We start from the raw sequence: 19,919 nt of genomic DNA on the forward strand, positions 1-19,919 counted from the left end.
CTCACTACTACGGCATATCAATTTACTGTCATTCCATTAGAATATAAACTTCACCAGATACTTTGTTTTATTCACTAGGACTTAAAGAAATGCTGTATTCCTAGCACCTACAGTGCTATATGCCTGGGCCTTAAAAGGGACACATGGTAGGCACTCAATGAATAGTGCTGACAATACACAAGGTATTGCCTTGGAAAGGAGGGGTGGGATCAGGAACCTGTAGAGTTGGTGGTAGGAAGGATGGAAGCTGAGATAACTCAGGTCAAATGCTGCATCCTTTTTTTTTTTTTTTTTTTTTTTTTTTGAGACAGGCTGTCGCCCAGGCTGGAGTGCAGTGGCACCCTCTGTCACACAGGCTGGAGTGCAGTGGTGCCATCATGGCTCACTGCAGCTTCATTCTCCTGGGCTCAAGTGATCCTCCCACCTTGATGTCCCTAGTAGTGGAACTGCAGGCATGCGCCACCACACCCGGCAAACTTAATTTTTTTTTTTTTTTTTTAATTCAGGGTTTTCCCATGTTGGCCAGGCTGGGTCTCCAACTCCTGGGCTCAAGTGATCCTCCCACCTTGGCCTCTCTAAGTACTGGGATTACAAGTGTGAGCCACCAGCCTCCCTCTTATCAAGAAAGATGTATTTATTTGCTCTTATTGTAAAAGGTGTGGTGTCAGGCACTGGGGGGAAGAGAGGGTACAGGTGTGTGTGTCGGTGCTTGAAGTAATTGGAGAGTTTTTAGAATGGTAGTGTGGAGGGTGCATGACCTCAGCAAACCAGGGCCCCATGGAAAAAGAAAAAGAAAACCCTTATTTTAGGCAGAGAAAAACAAAGCAGACTAAATTTCTCTCCAAAACATTGAAGTAATTTTTTCTGTCAGATATTACATTAAGATGTAAGATATTACATTAAGAAGATTTCTGTCAGATATTACATTAAAATTACTTACATTTTCCTTTGCTTCCACAAAGAGGTCTGAAAACTTAGGGAGAACTGGACTCCCTCATATGTATCCTTTTTTCTGCCCTGTAAGTCGAGGGCTTAGAATAATTTTTTCTGCAGCAAATTTTTAACTACTCCAAATACTTTGCTATAGAGACTCATCCCAAATGCCTCCAACCTTCAATATGTTTAGCAGTTTTGATGCCAAATATATTGCTATCACATCATCAGACATCCCATGCAAACATGATGGAGAGGTTATAATAAGACCCCAATCATCTCATTATAAATCTTGTGTTCTCATTACAGTCACAAAATCAGAAAAAGGAACCTAGTTGATAAGTTGGTGATTCATGAATTAGTCTGGTAAGATAAAGACATTCTGAAAGGGAGATGGGGGAAATGAAAATATGACCAACGAGGTCACATGTGCAAATGGTTCCAGCTTCTGTAAGTGCAAACATAGACCAGGGTTCTCATCTAGTGATAAAGAGTGTGGTACCCTAGAACTTTCATCTTTTATCAGTTGCTGAGATTGAAATGCTATAAAAATACATGAAGTGTGTGTTAACAAAACAAAGGTAGAAAAAAGCAGGAAGAATTTTTGACCTAATATACTTGCATTTTTATTGGTTTTAAATACTTGTTCATTTTTTAAAAATCTCTCCCTTTTTCAGTTTAGACTGTGGATTAAAACATAAGCCCTCAGGAGACACAGACGGTTGTTTCCTCTGCAAGACCCTGCCTGGTACAGCTACTTTGAAGATTCTTAACCATCCTTGGGGATAAGAAATGACAGGATGTGATAATGGCTACTTTCCTGGTACTGGGTCGGTAAGTGTTTGTGGAATGAGGAAGGATGAGGGAACTGGGAAGATGGATGAGGAGCTGGCACCTCCAGTTTTCTGATAACTTAATGAGGAAGAGAATAGACCCATTCATTTGGCTAAGAAGACACTAAGACATTTTCAGTCTTTTACTTAATTCCTTAGGAAGATAGATGGTAATGAAAAAAATTGTCGACTTTGTGACAGGATGTGTCTACATGAGAGACTTTCCCACTAATAGCATAAATTACCTAATACCTTGTATTATATTCTGATTTGCAAAGTACTATATGATCTTATTAAATGTTAGAGAAATACAAATTAGTGGCAGCCTTTTTCTTTTCTTTCTTCTATTGCTACTACATTTCTGCCCTCTTTCCTTATAGAGCTCCAGAAATTGCTCTTCCTTTCTCAATGACGGCAGAGGGAACTTTCTCTTAAAAATTGAATCAACTAAGTTCTTGGCTTAAAGTTGTTCATAAGCATGCTGTCACCTTTGGGAGAAATCAGAAGCATATGTTACGGGACTTCATCTTCCTCTGCAGCCTTCCCTCCCCTTTCCCTCCAGGGGCACATTCCAGGTAATATTCTTCAAAAATGATCCTGGAGAAAACCCATGGAGCTGGGTTTATGGTTCCTCTATGGACTCATCATCCTTATCATCAGCTAGCCCCTCAGTGATGCTGGTGATCCCTCTGAAGGTCCCAAGTCATCTCCCTTCTCTTTTCATGGGACCAGGACCCACCTCCTACTTTACAGAGAAAGGAGAGGCCAGCCAGCTTTCAGTGTCTGTGGAGACCTGACTCCATCACTTTCCTGTGGTCTCTCCTTTATCACTGGTCTCTCCCTTTCCTTATTTCTACCACCTGGTGTAAAATATGAGCATATCTTTCCTATCTTAAGGAGTAAAAGCAAAATGGCAAAACACTCCTTTAAATCTATCACCTCCTCACACTGCCCTCACCTCCACTTCATGGACAAGCTTCTTGAAATTATGGTCTCCTTTCACTGCTAATTTTGTGACATCCCATTCCCTTCTCAACCTACCTGCTCTAGTTTCCATTCACTACTCCACCAAAAGCACTTTTGAAGATACGAATGATGTCCTGAATGGCCTGCCCAGTGGATACGACTCTGCAGCACTTGATATGACTAATCTCTCCCTTCTTGGATCTCTTATTTTCCTTTAACTGACATCTCCCGTGTTTCTTACTCCGTTTCTAGACCTTTCTGCTACTTTCTTCTCTGCCTTTCCCCTCCTGCTCTATTGAATCTTTGGCCCTCTTTTCATGTAATGAGTTCTTCCAGGGTACTCCATCCTATACCAAAGGTTTCAAGAAATTCTATTGACATATTGACACATCAGTTTCTGGAATCTATTTCATAGCCTAGAGGTCTCTCTTGAGCTTCAGACCCATCTATCCAACTGGGCACTTTATAGGCACCTCAAATACATATCCAAAAAAGTGCTTATCTTCTCTGCAAAGAGCTCAGTCTACTTACTAGATTCTGAGATTCAATTTACACTATTCCCTCTGTGAAATAGTGGAAAAGTTGTGAAAATTCTACCTCCTAAATATTTGATTGGTTCCCTCCTTTTTCTTGCGGTGTCACTGCCATTAACCAGGCCCTACCTCATATTACTAAGGCCACCATAACATCCCAGTCATCTTGACACCAGTCTTTAGCCCTCTAGTCTTCTCATTTCAATGATGGCAGAGGGAACTTTCTCTTAAAAATTGAATCAACTAAATTCCCTGCTTAAAATTGTTCATGAGCATGCTGTTGACTTTGGGAGAAATCTGAACCATGTGTTATGGGACCTCACCTACCTCTGCAACCTTCCCTCCCTGCTCCTGACTTCCTCAGAGAAAGATGCCTTCTATTATAGCCATACTCAATTGCCCTGATTTTCTAGACTTGACCAAGCTCTCTCAACTGTAGTTCTTTGAACCAACATATTCCCTGTGTCTGGAAAGCCTTAACCTAATTTCTAGTTGTTCTTGATGACTGAGATCAGGACCATGTCCTTTCAGTACCAGCCATTTAAAAGAAAAAGTAAAAATATCTTGCATATTTAATAAACTGCTCAAATTTTTTTTTTCCTTTGCAATTGTCACATCTAAGATGACTTCTCTAGCCTTCTGTCCATTCTTCAGTCTGGGTTAGGTGACCCTCTCCTGCACTCACTTGATATCTGATATCAAGAGTTTTCTCTGGAGGCACAAGGATCCCAGGGTTGGAACTATTTACCTGCCTGAGTTACTCATTATGCTGTGCACATGGGCTGCTCTTTCATCTCTGTAGTCCTAGACTAGCAGCCGGCCAGACACCCTGCAAATATTTATAGATATGAAATGAAATCCTCCCTTGTTAAACACTTCTCAGCCTTGCCAAATCACTTTACTTCATTCCCAGTGACTCCAGAGAATAGGAAAGGGTAAGAAGATTTCTGGAGTCACCAAAGGTGGTGGTGTCGACTGTAAAGGATGCTGTGAACTCAGGTGGCCTGGGTTTTAGTCTTAACTCTAATGCTAGCTCTGCCAATCCTTTTACCTTTATGGAGTTCTGCTTCCTCATATATTATACAAAGGGATTGATACATTTTTTTGTCCCTTCCAGTCCTGACATTCTATGACTTTAAAAAATGCCATTTATAGAAGAAAAATGCACACTTTTAATTAGCTGGAAGTCCAAAATTCTAAACATCCACTTGGAGAGACTGTTATTTCAAGAAAACACCAAGTGGAAGGGTAGTCATTGGATATCAGTGTAACCACTCAGAGAGACTGCTGTAGTTATCCCTAATATGTTCTCCTGGATCTGGCCCCCTGGCTAAAGGCTATATTTCAGAGCCTCCCTTGCAGCTAGGGCTGTCTAGTTGATTCTGGCCTGCAGGAAATGATGTTTGAACTTCTGGTCTGTGGCATTACAGGAGAGTGACTTTTCTTTCCACTTTCCTGCTGGCTGGACTGTGAGACATGGAAGACTCCTCCTTTGGAAGTTGAATGTTGAGTATGGCAGAGCTACAAGACAGAAACAGCCTAGTTCTCTGGCACCAACAACCAGCTATAGCTGTTCTGGAGTTTTACATGAGAGAGAAATGGATTTCTTGTTTAAGCCATGGAGGTTTAGGATTCTTTGTCATCGCAAATCTAAGAAACAAACGAACAGAAAATACAGAACAAAACAGAACAAAACAACCAAATAGCATCCTTACTAAAATTGATACTAAAATGTTTTACTATTTTCAAAGTACACTGGGGGAAAAAAGAACAAAGGTTATAATTATGTTGAAGAGAAACTCTTAGAAGTTTGCTTCAACTTTTCATAAAATAATCTTTTAGGAAATTTACAACACTACCCAGCACAAGATCCTAAAGCTTTGTATTCCGCATTCCACTGTATCATAAAGAAGTTAACGCCTAGAGGCAGGTTGAGAAGCCATTAATCTAGCAAAGCAAATTCTAATCCAATAAACCAGTTATCTACTGATTGATCATAATGAAAACTCTAAAACAAGTCACCAAAAGCATTTTTCTTTTCTGTTCAGTCATTCCATTTACAAAGACAAAAAAATAATGCTTTTGTACCTCACACAATATAGGCTGTGAAGTTATGAAACATTAACATCCTTTGCTGCTTTTCAGGAGTTGGAAGTGATTATGCTTAATGGTATTACCCAGAAAGTACCTTGATACTATAAAATAAAAGGGTCCATTATCAGATTGGGCTTCAAGGAGAGTGGAGCCCAGAAGCATTTGAAACAATCCTCCTTCCATCAGCTCAGTGGGCAGAGGAAATGCTGACCCCCATGGAGTACTGTCTATCTGTGAATTTGGGTCAGAGGGGTAGAGGACTGCAGTATTGCATGTCTTTAACAAGCAAAGCAGGAGACCCCAACACGCAGAACATACTGCAGGGAAGAAAGCTTTGGGTATAATGAGCTGATAAACAATCAGCACTTAGTGGCTGTACTTTGAGCTAGTGGATAAGGAAAACTAAAAATATTCTACCATTAACAAGGGGCAAGAGCTAGAAGGAAGTTCCAGAAGGCACTGGAGAACTATTTCATTAACTACACACTAACTTGTGGGGAAACGTTCATAACCAACCTTAGAACCAAGGACACGTCCTTTATAGTTCCTAATGCCCCCAAATGTAGAGCACGTATTTCAGCCTATCATTCATGAGCTGACATGGTCCTTTCCTGCTTTAGGCTCTTACTATGAATGGGGCCTGCTTGCTTTGTTTATTCAATGTGTGCAATGCTGAATGAAGCTCTCTACTTCTCTGATCTGACTAGATCTGGTTTCAGGGCTGAGGACAAGTGAGAGAGGGGCAGGAAAACCAGAGTTTGATGATAGAGGCCTTAAAAGCCACGCAGAGGATTCTGCCTTTGATGTAGTTGACAATGGGGAGCCAAAGTAGGTCTTTGAGCAAGGAAGTGACATGATAAAAAGTCTTATTTTAATAAGCTCATCAGTATGAGAAAGGATTAGAGAATGGCAGATCAGTTAGGAGGAAACTACCTTAACTCAGACTGAGATTAAAACAAAAAGTCCTATATGTGGCTGGTGGTCCTTACAAGGGAGAGGAGAGTACAAATGGGATACTTTTTATAGGAACAGAAGGAACTAGAGATGCATTTCTTCCTTAGGAGTGAGACAAGAGGCATATTTGAAGACATGGAATAAAACTCATTAAGGATGCAAACTTAGTGAAGAATATAAAAGGTCAAATCAACAATTTACCACCAAATCAGGACCCTTCTCAGCTGGGAAGGAGGTACTGCTGATGACTAAACCAGAACAGCACGTGCAAACTGAGACAATCCCTGGCAACCCCGGGCCAGTCCTGGGAAAAGGGGGACTTATGTCCTTCAAATCTGAAAAGATCCTTAACTACCAGTGTAGAAGGCAACTCAGATTCACATGATTGGCTCTAATTTCTTGTGCTCTAGACCTAGGTTTCTAAAGCTCAGAGAACACTCAAAGGAAGCCAACATCAGGACATAAAAGAACAAAAAACTGCTCTTGAGAGAGAGGTGGGGGAATAGCCAGAGAGGTAGGGTAGAAAACAAGTATGATATCTCTGGGGTTAAAACTGCTCTACTGAGTCACTATTCCTCACAATCCTTTTGTCTTCAGTATGCCACATCCAATGTGCAGTCTCTTTGCTTATAGGATTTCAAGGACCAAACTACTTTTTTTTCTTTTATCTTGAGATGGAGTCTTTCTCTGTTGCCCAGGCTGGAGTGTAATGGCATGATCTTGGCTCACTGCAACTGCCACCTCCCAGATTCAAGCGATTCTCCTGCCACAGCCTCCTGAGTAGCGGAAACTACAGGTGCACGCTACCATGCCTGGCTAATTTTTTTATTTTTAGTAGAGACAGGGTTTTGCCATGTTGGCCAGGATGGTCTCGAACTCTTGACCTCAGGTGATTCACCCGCCTCAGCCTCCAAAAGTGCTGGGATTACAGACGTGAGCCACCACGCCTGGCCCCAAACTACTTTTCAAAAAAAATCTTACTTCAAGTCTACTTCTTTGAATAGTCATATCCTGTTTCCATGGATGACTATTGACTTGTGGACAAATAACTATAAGTGGGTGATACCCAGCCCTGCTCATACATATGGTCATGGGAAAAAAGGGTATGCCATTCATCAAAGTGGCTTCCCTGAGACACAAAGAAGGGGAAGAAACTCTCCCAAGACATAAGAGACATCTTCAATAAATGCAGGGCTGTCATGAGAAAAAAGGAGTCCATGGAACTTTGCAAGCAGATGCAGTACAAGTAGATTAATACGAGCGCATTACTTGGTTCCAAGAAGCAGTCATGATGGTAGGCAGCCAGTTCTCTCTGCACCCTCAGCCTACATACAGCAGGGCTAGATAATCAGAATTGGCAAGGACATAGAAAGGATGTTCACCTCTCCTCCTTGGTTCAGTGAGCTCTTCTGTCAGCCCTCAGGAATCTGCTCATCCCGTACAGCAGAGGTCCCAAAACCCCTGGCCACAGACTGATTCCAGTTGGTGGCCTGTTAGAAACCAGGTCACACAGCAGGAGGTGAGTAGCAGGCTATCCAGCAAAGCTTCATCTGTATTTGCAGCTGCTCCCCATTGCTTGCATTTCCACCTGAGCTCTGCCTCCTGTCAATTACCAGCAGCATCAGATTCTCACAGGAGCAAGAATCCTATGGTGAACTGCCCATGTGAGGGAACTAGGTTGCATGCTCCTTATAAAAATCTAATGCCTGATGATCTGTCACTGTCTTACATCAGCCCCAGATGGGTCTGCCTAGTTGCAGGAAAACAAGCTCAGGGCTTCCACTGATTGTTTGTTATGGGGAGTCCTATAATTATTTCATTACCTATTACAACATAGTAACAATAGAAATAAAGTGTGCAATAAATGTAATGTGCTTGAATCATTCTGAAACCACCCCCCGCCACTGTCCATAGAAAAATTATCTTCCACAAAACCAGTCCCTGGTGCCAAAAAGGTCGGCGACTGCTACCATACAGCACTTACACATTATATAGTAATTTGATGTGTGGGTAATTTTCTCTACTATACGGCAAGCTATTAGAGGGAATTCACTCTGTTGGTCAAGTTCTCAGCACACAATGGGCATCCAAATACTTGAATGAAAAAAGGCACATGATCACAGCTACTTTCTGTGCTACTTTTGTTTTCTGTGTGTGTGTGTGTGTGTGTGTGAGAGAGACAATAGAAAGTTATTTCATCTTCTGTTTTCCGTCCCTTATGGGCTGTGCATGCTTTTCTAATAATGATTCACTATCAGTGACTCATCACCACCCTAGAGAAGGTAACCAAGATTAAACCTCCAATTTTACCTATATAATCTCTTTTCCTTTATTGTTCTGAAACTATCAGTTCCCCAAACAAGATTAAATCTTCCAGTTTTTCTTAAAAGCAATTCTCTATGCCTGAATAAGTAGCAGAGTGAGAAGTACAGTGGTGGAGTCAGGAAGAGCTGGGTGAGAATCTCAAGTGTGTTCTTGAGTTAGTTAGCCCTGAAATTGGGCTACCTGGACTGTACTTCATTTAGCCTATTTGTAAAATGAAGATAACAAATGCATCAAGTTGTTCTTAGAATTAATATTTTTATAAATGTTTATATTAAGTCTCGGTAAGTATTTTACCATCCTGTTAAGTTCTTACTAAGTGCCAAGAACCACGCAATATCCATGCTATTCTTGAATCCTCCCAGCAACTTGGTGAGGAAGGTCTAATATTACCTCCATTGTCCCAGATAAGGAAACTGAGGTTCAAAGAAGTTAAATAACTTGTCTAAGATAACAGAGCTACTAAATGTGGAAAAGCAAAAAATGAGACCCAGGCAGTTAACCCTCAGACTTATGCTATGTTGACACATGAAGAAGGCACTCAATAAGTAGTTTTCAAAAATCATAGCTATGTTAGTACTACAGTTGTGCCAGAATTTATTATTACTGTCTGAGATTTTTACCATTATTTAAAAAATCTACCCTAATTTTCTGTGATGCAGAAATTTTTTTTTTTTTTTTTTTCAATATCATAGTATAATAACCAGGTCTGCTTTTGGGAAAACAGGGAAGGAGAAAAAAAGAACACAGAATGATGTTTGCTTGTACGAGGGTCTCACTTACTGATGGACATTTATTTATCCCCGAAATGTCTGACTTGGCATTTGTAACCCCTGAAGCCCTTGACATAAAGTACCAATAAATATAATTGAAGTTGTTATTTTCCACTTTGCTTCATTCCTTTTCTATGCATTTAAAGATCTGTCTTGTAAGTGTTTAATATAGTTATCAAAAAAGGCACTAGCTTTTGTCATCAGATTTTTCTTGTAGTCTTTCTACACTTTTAAGTTTTTAATTTTTGTGGGTACATAGTATGTATATACTTCTATGTACCTCATATATATTTATGGGGTACATGAGATGTTTTGGCACTGGCATGCAATGTGAAATAAGCACATCATAGAGAATGGGGTATCCATCCCCTCAAACGTTTATTCTGTGTGTTACAACAATTCAGTTACACTGTTAGTCATTTCAAAATGTACAATTAGATTATTATTGACTATAGTTACTGTGTTGTGCAACCAAATAGTAGTTCTTACTCTTTCTAACCTTTTTAAATGACCATTAATCATCCCTGTCTCCCCCTGAATCTCCCACTACCCGTTCCAAGGCAATTTTTTTTTTTGAGACACTTAAATTTGCCATTTACTAAGCATCTGTTACACACTTGGCACTATCCAATTGTTACTAGTTTATGTCTAAAGAGGACTGGCCTCATTAGCTGCTCTCAGGAGGCATACTGGTCTGCCCTGTGTGTTCTATTTTTTATTCATGCTCAGGGTCCTGTAAATGATAATCACATATTATTAGATTCTACAAAGACCTACAAAAATATTTTTACATGAATGCAAGAAATAGGGCTGCCCCTTCATTAGTAACAAAAAAAAAAGAAAAATTATTAAGGAATAAAAATGAGGTGGCTCAGAATAACTTTGGATGGATGAAACCAGCCCAAAAAAAGTGTTAAATACTCTTCTACCATGTCCTCCCATCAGATTCTCGTTCACCAGAAGGCTAAACTTGCAGAAAGTAGTTTCGGAGTAAACAAAGCAAAACATTTCTCAAAGCTGAGCAGCATTTCTGTCTTTAGCGATGAGAAAATGATATCTAACGAAGGTAGGTTAAAATTCCCCATTTTTAACAGTGAATATGCTCAGAAATATTTTTGCTTTTAAAGAAGCTCTAGGCTTCTATTGCAATGGTTGAGTGAGACTCACTTCTTTTCATTCTTTCATCTTTTTCTTCCCTCCTACTTTTAGACATCTGGTAATTTATACACTTGGGATTAACTTATGTAGCAACTGAAGAGAAAATAGCAATTATTACATACATTGCTGAAAACAGAGAAAGTAATGAAACTTTTTCCTGAAGGGTTCCAGTCGCTACAAATTCTATACGAAAAGGGTGCCACCATTGGCCTCATTTCCTCTACAAAGTGGTGCTTAGGGAAGGGTGCACACCTGCTCAGCTGAAGCAGGCCTGGTAACTTATCACAGAGGAGTGCCACACACTGAAATAATTACGCACAGAGCCACAGCTGAGTGGAGGAGTGAGAGCCTAGGTCACACAGACGTGTCTAAATCTGCGATATATGTTTATCATCTGACATGACATCAGCCAGGAGAGTCAGAGTTACCTCCCCAATAACCCAAGCCTACACCATCAGTCTTTCAACACGAGCTTCTTTCTTCCAGATCTCTAAAGGGGTCACAAATGATCGGAGGTAAAGCCGAGATCTTGTATGTCCAGGCCAAAAGGTAGCCCTGGGATGTTAACTCCTTTCTGTTTCCTCCCAGAAATACTGGGGTGGAAAAATCCATGATCACATTACCACCTATAGCCCCTAACTCAACCAGCATCTCCATCCCATCCTGCCTCCCCTAAAACTGAGGACATGTTTCGAAAATTTCCTCTGTAAGCACTGTATTCAGGGGAACCCTAAAGGCAGTGCCAAGATTCTTTGGGAGAGAAAGAGAAATGCGATTCTCTTACCAGGGTCACACTTATAAATTCTTTTACACTATTTCTAAAAAGAACAACTTGGTTTTAAGACACTGTACGCTACCTTGTCATCATCCAGAGCTACATGAAAACTTTTCTCAGGTGGTGATTGTTGAATGACAGTAGGCTATTTAAAAATATTTAAGACCCTGAGTTTACTCCTCTGTAAAAAGGAATTGAACTAGAGGAACTATTTAAGGTTTTTCTAGCTCTAAAATGCAGGCAAGCCATAATTTCCAGATTCAAAGAACGACCCCCTGCATATGTGAGCAAATCACATGCTGTCTATACCACAGCAAGCCTTCAGGATAATAAGAATGTGCATAGTAACACACGGCTTCCAGCCCTCTGCCTCCTGAAGAAAGGCATATAGAAAGCATGCTAACCTACAGAGGGGGGACAAAACTGATTGTTTTACTCCTATGTTTTTCCTTCAGAAAAACTACCCATAATTTTACAGTTGACTACTTTTATTCTGCTTATTTTGAGTTGAATCATTTGTATTGCTCAGATTTAAAAATCTAATAACCACTCTACAGACTAATAAGCACAGGCTAAAAAAAAAATCACACTCAGTTCTTAAACTTAATCACTGATGAATTTCAACCCACCGTTCCTATATACAGTTGTAAAGGAAAGGCTTAGTTTTCAGGTCATAATTCATGTGGGACAACGGCATCACCAAGCATCCACCAAGGCAAACACTGCAAATACTGACCACGGCTACTCCAAAGACAGAATCCCATTCAACCTGGGTCCACAGCTGAGGTTGGCAGATGATAAGAAGTATAAAAAGCCAGGCTGGAGCCCACCACATTCTCTCAGTGAGCTACAGCCAAGAGCAGAGAGCTGTGTGTACATTTTATATAGGGGACCGGGAAAGTGTGCAGATTCACTCAGAGACCCCCCCAAGTCAGAAAAAGTGAGGCACACTCTGGAACAAACCAGCCCCCAGATCCAAATCAAAGCTGTGTAGGGCATGAATGTCGCTCCACTTACCCAGCATAGCAGTTGTTATAAAGGTGGCTGTGCCCCGGTTGCAGAACCTTCAAAAAGAGCCAGCAAAGAGGCAGGAAAGCAGCTGCCCGGCCCCTGCGCTTCCCGAGACACTTCATAGTGTTAAGAAGAGAGGAGTTGAAAGTTACTTAAGCAGCCACCCGAGGCTGGAGGTGGCTCACAGCACCCCCTACACACCACACACGTTCTCTGGGAAGGGGGTGGGCGAGGAAGGCTGAGAGTGAGCAAAATGTGACACTTCTCTCCAGCTACAAGAGAAAAAAAAGTTTAGGCAGCTGAGGAAGGGAAGTTGCTATTACGGCTTGGTCTTGGGACAAGCAGCAGCAGCAGCAGCAGCTGAGCCTGATCTTTAATCAGGTTCCCCTAGAAAGGGCTGGGCCTCCCTCGTGCTGACTCACAGCGGGGATTCACTGGGTGCTGCTTCCTTTGGGTGACTCCTCTCTGCTTTTGGTTTGTTTGCTTTCCCAACTTGAGGCCCCTAACTTTTCTGTGCAAGCTTTTATTCTCTACTACCTTCTTCAGGATGAGGATCCTACCTAATTGCAAACAGTTTGTCTGACGGGCTAACCAAGCAGACACAGATCATTCCAAGCTTAATATTTTGATCTCCCATGACAGATTCCCAAATGGATTCCGCCTAATGAAATACAGTCAATAATCTTGATGAGAACGTGCGCAGGGGTACCTATAGCACCTAGACCCAAACAGCTGGCTTCAGTTCCCTGCTCCTGACTTACAGGAGTGGGCAGTGGCTTTACTGAGCTTCAGGGAGCTCTTGGTACTCATTCTGCATCAGCAGCACCCAGACCTGCTGCTGTTTCAGAGGTTCTCATGGGGAATAGGAGGCCTTCGAGTGCTTTGCCACCTTGGCTGCACATTTGGAATCATTTAGGGAGCCAGACCTTGAAAATAGAAACTGTGGTGGCAGGATCAGTGGGTTAAAAAGCTCCTCAGGTGATTCCAATATTCAACCACCATGCTGGTCTGGAGCAGGGCTTCTCAAAGCTCCACATGCACAGAAGTCACCTGGGGATCTCATTAAATTGCAGCTCTGACGCAGTAGGTTGCAACAGAGGCCTTAGGGTCTTCCTTCCTTCCCTCCTTCCCTCCTTCCTTCCTTCCTTTTTGACAGAGTTTCGCTCTTGTTACCCAGGCCGATGGAGTGCCAAGGCCCCATCTCGGCTCACTGCAACCTCCGCCTCCTGGGTTCAAGCAATTCTCCTGCCTCAGCCTCCCGAGTAACTGAGATTACAGGTGCCTGCCATCATGCCCAGCTAATTTTTGTATTTTTAGTAGAGACGAGGTTTCACCATGTCAGTCAGGCTGGTCTTGAACTCCTGACCTCAGGCAATCTGCTCGCCTCGGCCTCCCAAAGTGCTGGGATTACAGGCGTGAGCCACTGCACCTGGCCAAGAGTCTGCATTTCTAAAGAAGCTTCCAGGTGATGCTGATGCTGCTGGCTCTTCAGCCACACTTGGAGTAGCAAGACTTCACGTTAGAATGAGGTCTGCTTTTTCTTCCAAGCAAACCTTAGAGAAAACCATTTCCTTTTCTTTTTTCCCATGTTGAGAATGAAAGCTTTTCAAAATTATTATTTGCATCCACTTGCTCCTATTCGAATATGCCACCAAACCCATTACAGGGAATGTGCCTTGCCCTATCAAATAAGCATAGTGTTACCTAGGGTGCCTCCTGTTATCCTCCATGCCGAGTCCTGGTTGTGCTCTAAAAGAGAGAGTGAGCCACTATTTCTTCATCAGACTCATACAACTTTTCAGGTTTCCTGAAGAGTCATGGCCAAGAACTCCTGTACTCTCTAATACTATATAGCCAGAGTCCCTGTTAGAAGAGAGAGCACCCAGTCTTTCCCATCTTCTCTACCTGGGGAGTTGAACCAAAACTCCTTTGACAGATTCAATGTCAGGTTCATGACACAGCTGAAATGGTTTTCATTTGAAATGATGCTCTGAAGTTTCCTGCAACTTTCTCAGCATCAGTCTGGTTAATGCCTTGTCTGTGTCCTTCACAAGTCCTGGCATGTCCTCTACTGTAGGAATTACCACATCGAATTTCTTGTCTGGTTTCCTCATGAGACTGCTTTCTCCTTGAATACAGACTGTAACCTTTTGGTCTTCCTGTGCACTTCCTTATACCTCCTCGAGGGAATACAGTGTTTACTGAAGGAGTGATCAACAATGTCTGTTGAATGAACGATGAACCAGGGAAGAAATTCATTCAACAAATATTAACATAGATGCTTCTATGTCCGGATAGAGGAGAGAGCAACTTGGGAGAAGAGAACACTATGGGCACTTTTGGAGAGTGGAAGTTCCCCAGGTAATCATGTCTGTTTTTGTTTCTTTTTTATGTTGCCTTCTTTCCTGACTTCCTGGCCTCGTACTTTGGTCTTCCTAAACTGGTCAGGCTGCTCTGCAAGACTCACAGCAGTACTCTCAGGCCTTTTAGATGAGCCCAGGAAAGCCAACAATCTGTGGAAACAAGAGGTTACTGTGTAAATAAAACACTTCATCTCTTTGCATTTTGCTATGTCAGAACAATGTATAAATCTGTCATATTATATCACAACATTAAACTAGGAATGTTCAGTCTCTGACTGGGAATTAAACTCATCCTCAAATCATTCTGAAGGATTGGATCCTGCAAGCATGTTCAGCAGAGGCTCTCCAGACGCTGAGACCAAAGGAATCATTTCCTGGACCATCAAAAATGCCAGAAATGCCGGTGACATCCTGTAACCTTCCTAAAAATTTCAGATCAAAGAGAGGTTCTCAAACAATAGAAGCCATTCCTAGCAATCATTCTCTGTTTTACTAAGGACCAGGTTATCTGATCAAACTTCTCTTGGAGTAGATAAGCTCCCATAAAATGAGAGATAAATGGAGTCCATTTAGCAAATGGGAGGAAGAGAGAACAGTTTTATAGATGAATTCAAAGATAAAAGTTCCATTTTTAAGGCATTGCGAGTGAGTGAATTATTAAACCAGTTAGGGATTTGGAGATGGGAAGACAAGAAGTTCTATTTATTGGCTATGCCTTTGTCATAGTTGAGTGGAAGAGTGAACTTTATTAAAAGAAATATTACCATGCACAGAAAGAAATGAAACTACAATTGGGAAAAGAAAATATCATCCTTGATTCAAGTCCATTGTTGATGATATCATTTTTAATGTCCTTCCAGATCTGAAATTCTATGATACCATGGAGGAAGATTTTGCAATTTCTTTTCTCAGGTATATGAGTCAGAGCTACTTAGATTTATGTTGTTAAAGTTACCTGGAGAAGATAAATAGTGTGGTAGCACTTTCTTCAGACAAAAGTTGTACAGACAACCTTCCTGTTGCAGTTCGTGATCATTCCTCAACATCCTATTTGCATAGACCTTATCACCTGTCACTTCTCTTTTATGGCTTTCTGCCGCTATTCCAACAGGTGAGGAAACAGCAAATGTGAAGGCAGGCTACTGCCCTATGCGGTCTTGGCAAGCTTCCCTTAACAACACCTTACTGACGATTCCCTCGCAACTGTCTTCGGCACCATCAGCTACCCCATCTTGATCCCGTGTCTTTAATCTGTCTCTTGCCAGCTAGCCACAGTTCTTCTATCCTTAAACACAAGCTGCTTGGCTTATTTTTTCTTTTTCTTTTCCCAGGCTTCTCAGAAGTGCACTCTTGAACCCTGACCATGGCTTTGCCTCCCTACCACCCTGCTGAAACTTTCTTTCAAATATCAGTGGTGATTTCTAAATGGAAAAATGCTTTGTTCTCACCCCACTCCACATCTGCACGGCTTCTGAGGCTGCTTGCCAGTTGCTGTTTGAAACTCTCTTCTCCCTTGGGCTCCGAGATTCTCTTCTTCTGTTCCTGTCCTTCCTGGGGTTCCTCTCTAATTTCTGTCTGCTTAAATAGTAGACATTTTATGAGGCCTCTGCCTGCCTTCTTCTCTTCTTGGTCCGTTGCTGCAAATGTGGTTTCTGACTTTGTGACACTCAGTGCTGGTGGAGGGACTGGGTAGATACATAAACTCCTTGTTACATTTGGTGATTCCATTAACCTATAGGAACAAATAGGAGATGCTGTGATAGAAAGTTAAGAAGGCAGGTATGGATTGCATGTGTAGGGTGTTTGGAGGAAGTGGATGTCTAAACCAAGGATGACAAGAAGCCAGTCATGCCCAGAGGAGGATGGTGGTATGCAGAGAGTGAGGGATGGGATGAGACCATTGCAGGCACAGGGAACAGCAGGAGCTGTCTGCCAGTGAATCTCGAAAGGATGAAGAGTGGCATTCGGGCTCCTCAGCTTGGCATTCGAGGCCCCCAAAAACATTTTCATTTTTATCTTCCTTAATATTATCTAAAGAATCTGTATCCTCTCCACCTGTGTCCTTCCTCTGTGTTTGTTCACAGTGTTTCGTTGATACCAGTGGCCATCTCCATCTAGTCTTCCTACTTTATCTGGCCAAATCCTTCCATCCCTGCCAGACCCAGCTCAAGTCAGTCTCTCCCATGAAGCTCTTGCAGTCCATTTCCATTTGCAATGGTCACCCCTTCTCTGAGTGGACAGCATTTATTCATATCTACCCTTGTGTTTGACTGTGTTGACACAACTCAGTATTACCATTTATGAAAAACTCCTCCATGCCAAGCACTGGATTATGTCCGTCTTTGTACTCCACAGTGCCTGGGGCAGTCCTGGGTCCTTTGTACTCTACAGTCCTTTGTACTCCACAGCGCCTGGGGCAGACATCTGCTAACAAAGCCTTGGCATACCTTTCAGCCCAGAGTTGCTAGGACCTCTTCCCTTTCTGGGAGCTCTCATCCAGAGCCCCGGTCTGCACCTTTGTCTTCAGCCAGGTGTCTCACAAGAAGAGTACGACTCACTATGATGTAAAAGCAATTGGAAGAGTAAGTCTTGTTAATGGGCAAGCCAATTATTATACATTTACGTCCTTATAATTAGGTTATGATGAAGTTTTATAGAATTTATAGAGCAAAACTAAAGTACTTTAATTTAGGAAGGTGAGAATAAAGAGATCTACCTGCTGACTCAAAGCAGCAGGAGGCTTCCATCTTCTCTCTGTCCTTGTGAAATGGGAGAGTTCCTTGATCTGTCTCACAGGACAGGTGACAGGGGTGTGGCCCGCTTGTTCTGTCACTGCTCCTTAAAACCCTTATGGCAGGGGGAGCACGCAGACGGGCAGGTGCAGGAGCCAGGGCAAGTGCTTTGGCTCTGGCCCCACGGTAGTGTCTAGGGGTGGGTGCCTATGACCTCAGTGTTACAGCACCCTCTTAGCCTTACCATCCACAGATGGTTTAAGTGTTAACCAGCTCAATGGACCCTCTGACTTTTTGCAAGGGCAGAGGGCCAGTGTGGCAGCTTTCTGTATCCTGAACTCTTACCTAGCGTCCCAGAACAATTGGGTTATGCATGGGCTTGAAGGATGAATGTAGAGTTTTATTGAGTGGTAGAGGTGGCTCTCAGTGGGATGGATGGGAGCCGGAAGGGGGGATGGAATGGGAAGATGATCTTCCCCTGAAACACTGGAACAAGACACCGAACAGTGTTCAGATGTTCTTCCTCTCTTTCTCTGCTGAAACATTCCACTGTTAGTCTGCTTGTCTCATCTCCTCGTCTGCTTGTCTGCTTCTAGAGCCTGGGGTTCACGGTTTATATGGGTACAGGATAGGGGCATGGTGGGCCGAAAGGCAACTTTTGGGCGTGAAAACAGGAATGCCTGTCCCCATTTAGGGCCCCGGGTCTCCAGGCTTGAGGATAGGGCCTTTGCTGGGGAACCACCCTCTTCCAGTATTTCCCTGTCTCCTGTCTATATCACTTGTTTTTTCTTCTTTCCCTTCTCCTTTGTCTCACATTCTACCTCCTACTTTCCCATCTTTCTTGATACCTGGTCCCAAGACTCTTATAAAGGAATAAATAGGGAAAACATAATGGATAAAAATATCTTAAAAATTTAAAAATTGCTTTTAAAAATTACTATATCTAGTGACAGGGAAAGGATGTGTATGTTTTACCACTTGTGATATTAAATATTTTAATGCAAATTAAGAGAAATATGAGAGGGATGGAGCAGAAGACAGAGATTTTAGAAGTTTGATTAAAGTCAAAAACACTGTTCAAGCAAATGAATGAAAAACTGCTTTCTTATTCATTTACCTAGGGCAGTGAGAGATGATGGAGAAAAATACCAAATAAGAATAAAAACAGTTTAATGATAGAAAAGATTCAATTGCAAGCAAAAAAGACTAAGTAGAGGGGAAATTTCAGATATAACAATAATGAAAAGAATAGGTGAGAAAATTCACCTTACAGAGTAAAGCTGTTACCAAGAATGAGGGAAGCCAGACAAGCAGAAATGTTTCACCATGGCATATATTGGACAATCATAAAGGTGGAAGGAGGAAAAAGTTCTCTTGGTGCTGAGGGACATCCATTTCTACATCCCCAAAAGTACATAGAAAAATGAAAATCATGTGAGAATTTGTTTCAGTCTGAACTGAAGAATACATGGTAGAAGACATTGAGATTGGCTGTAAGGTATCACAAGGAGGTATTAATTTATTGAAAATGAAGGAGAAATACAAAACTAAAATTTTCTAAAGAATTTGCTGACTTTTAGAGACATAATAAAATGACAAAGTCAATAGCTAAAGGAATGTATTTACATTCAAAAGACAATTTTAGGAACTGTGGATCATAATTATATTGAATATAAACAGACAAAATAAACACAGGAATTTTCTTTTATGCAAAAGTACCAATTGGAAGAATGGCGTAGCTTGTAGAAATCTTAGATACAAATTAACATTGAAAAACACTCAAAGGACGAGGTGATTAAGTAAGTTTCCTAAAGGGCCAAATGAGAAAACACATGATGGAGACAGCACAATTATTTAATATAATGCAAAGATTTTATTTGCTGTCAAAGGTCAAATGCTTCTCAAGACTGTAGAAGAAGAATTTACCAGATTCTTTTAAGAACTTGTATTTGTATTTGATCTTGCAAGAAGAGATTTAAGACTTTGAAATAAGCAAGCAAACAAACAAACAAAATTACCAAACCTATTTTTAAACAGAACGCTGGAGTCTATGGAGATAGTCTGCAACTTTGTCTCGACTAGACTATTTTACAGTCCTATAAATTTAAGAAACCAGTTAGAGTGTAAGTAATTCTTGCCCATTTTAAATGATTATTGGTTTTTATAGACATCTGAATAACTTCTGACTGGTAGAGGGATGACCTTCCCCCGCTGCCCTGTGAAAAAAGTCAGTTTTGCTTCCATTTGTAAAATAATTCCACCATTTCTTTACTCCATATAAATTTGCGGTTCTTTGACTTCTCTTTTGAACTAGTAGTAACATCTTCCCCAGTTATCTCATTTAATTAATAGTGAGACAAAATCTTTGATGCCTTTCATTTTCTGTTTGTATGAGAGCCTTAAAAAAAAGATTCTTTAGTTATTTTGGAGGTTACACTGAGATGCCCTACTCTGAAGAGTTGGATGAAAGTC

At 41.5% G+C, this 19,919-nt stretch overlaps 1 protein-coding gene across 1 annotated transcript in view; it reads right to left on the reverse strand.

The window, feature by feature from the left end:
- Positions 1 to 12,704, reverse strand: part of CPA6 (carboxypeptidase A6) — a 308,847-nt gene extending 296,143 nt beyond the window's left edge. The window contains exon 1 of the mRNA XM_008000801.3: positions 12,359 to 12,704. Coding sequence (XP_007998992.3) covers positions 12,359 to 12,474 — 116 coding nt within the window. The 5' untranslated portion in view covers positions 12,475 to 12,704. The remainder of the gene's footprint in view (positions 1 to 12,358) is intronic.
- Between the last annotated feature and the right edge of the window lie 7,215 nt (positions 12,705 to 19,919).

This window comes from Chlorocebus sabaeus, chromosome 8, assembly GCF_047675955.1.
Source record: "Chlorocebus sabaeus isolate Y175 chromosome 8, mChlSab1.0.hap1, whole genome shotgun sequence".
NCBI classification, from domain to species: domain Eukaryota; kingdom Metazoa; phylum Chordata; class Mammalia; order Primates; family Cercopithecidae; genus Chlorocebus; species Chlorocebus sabaeus.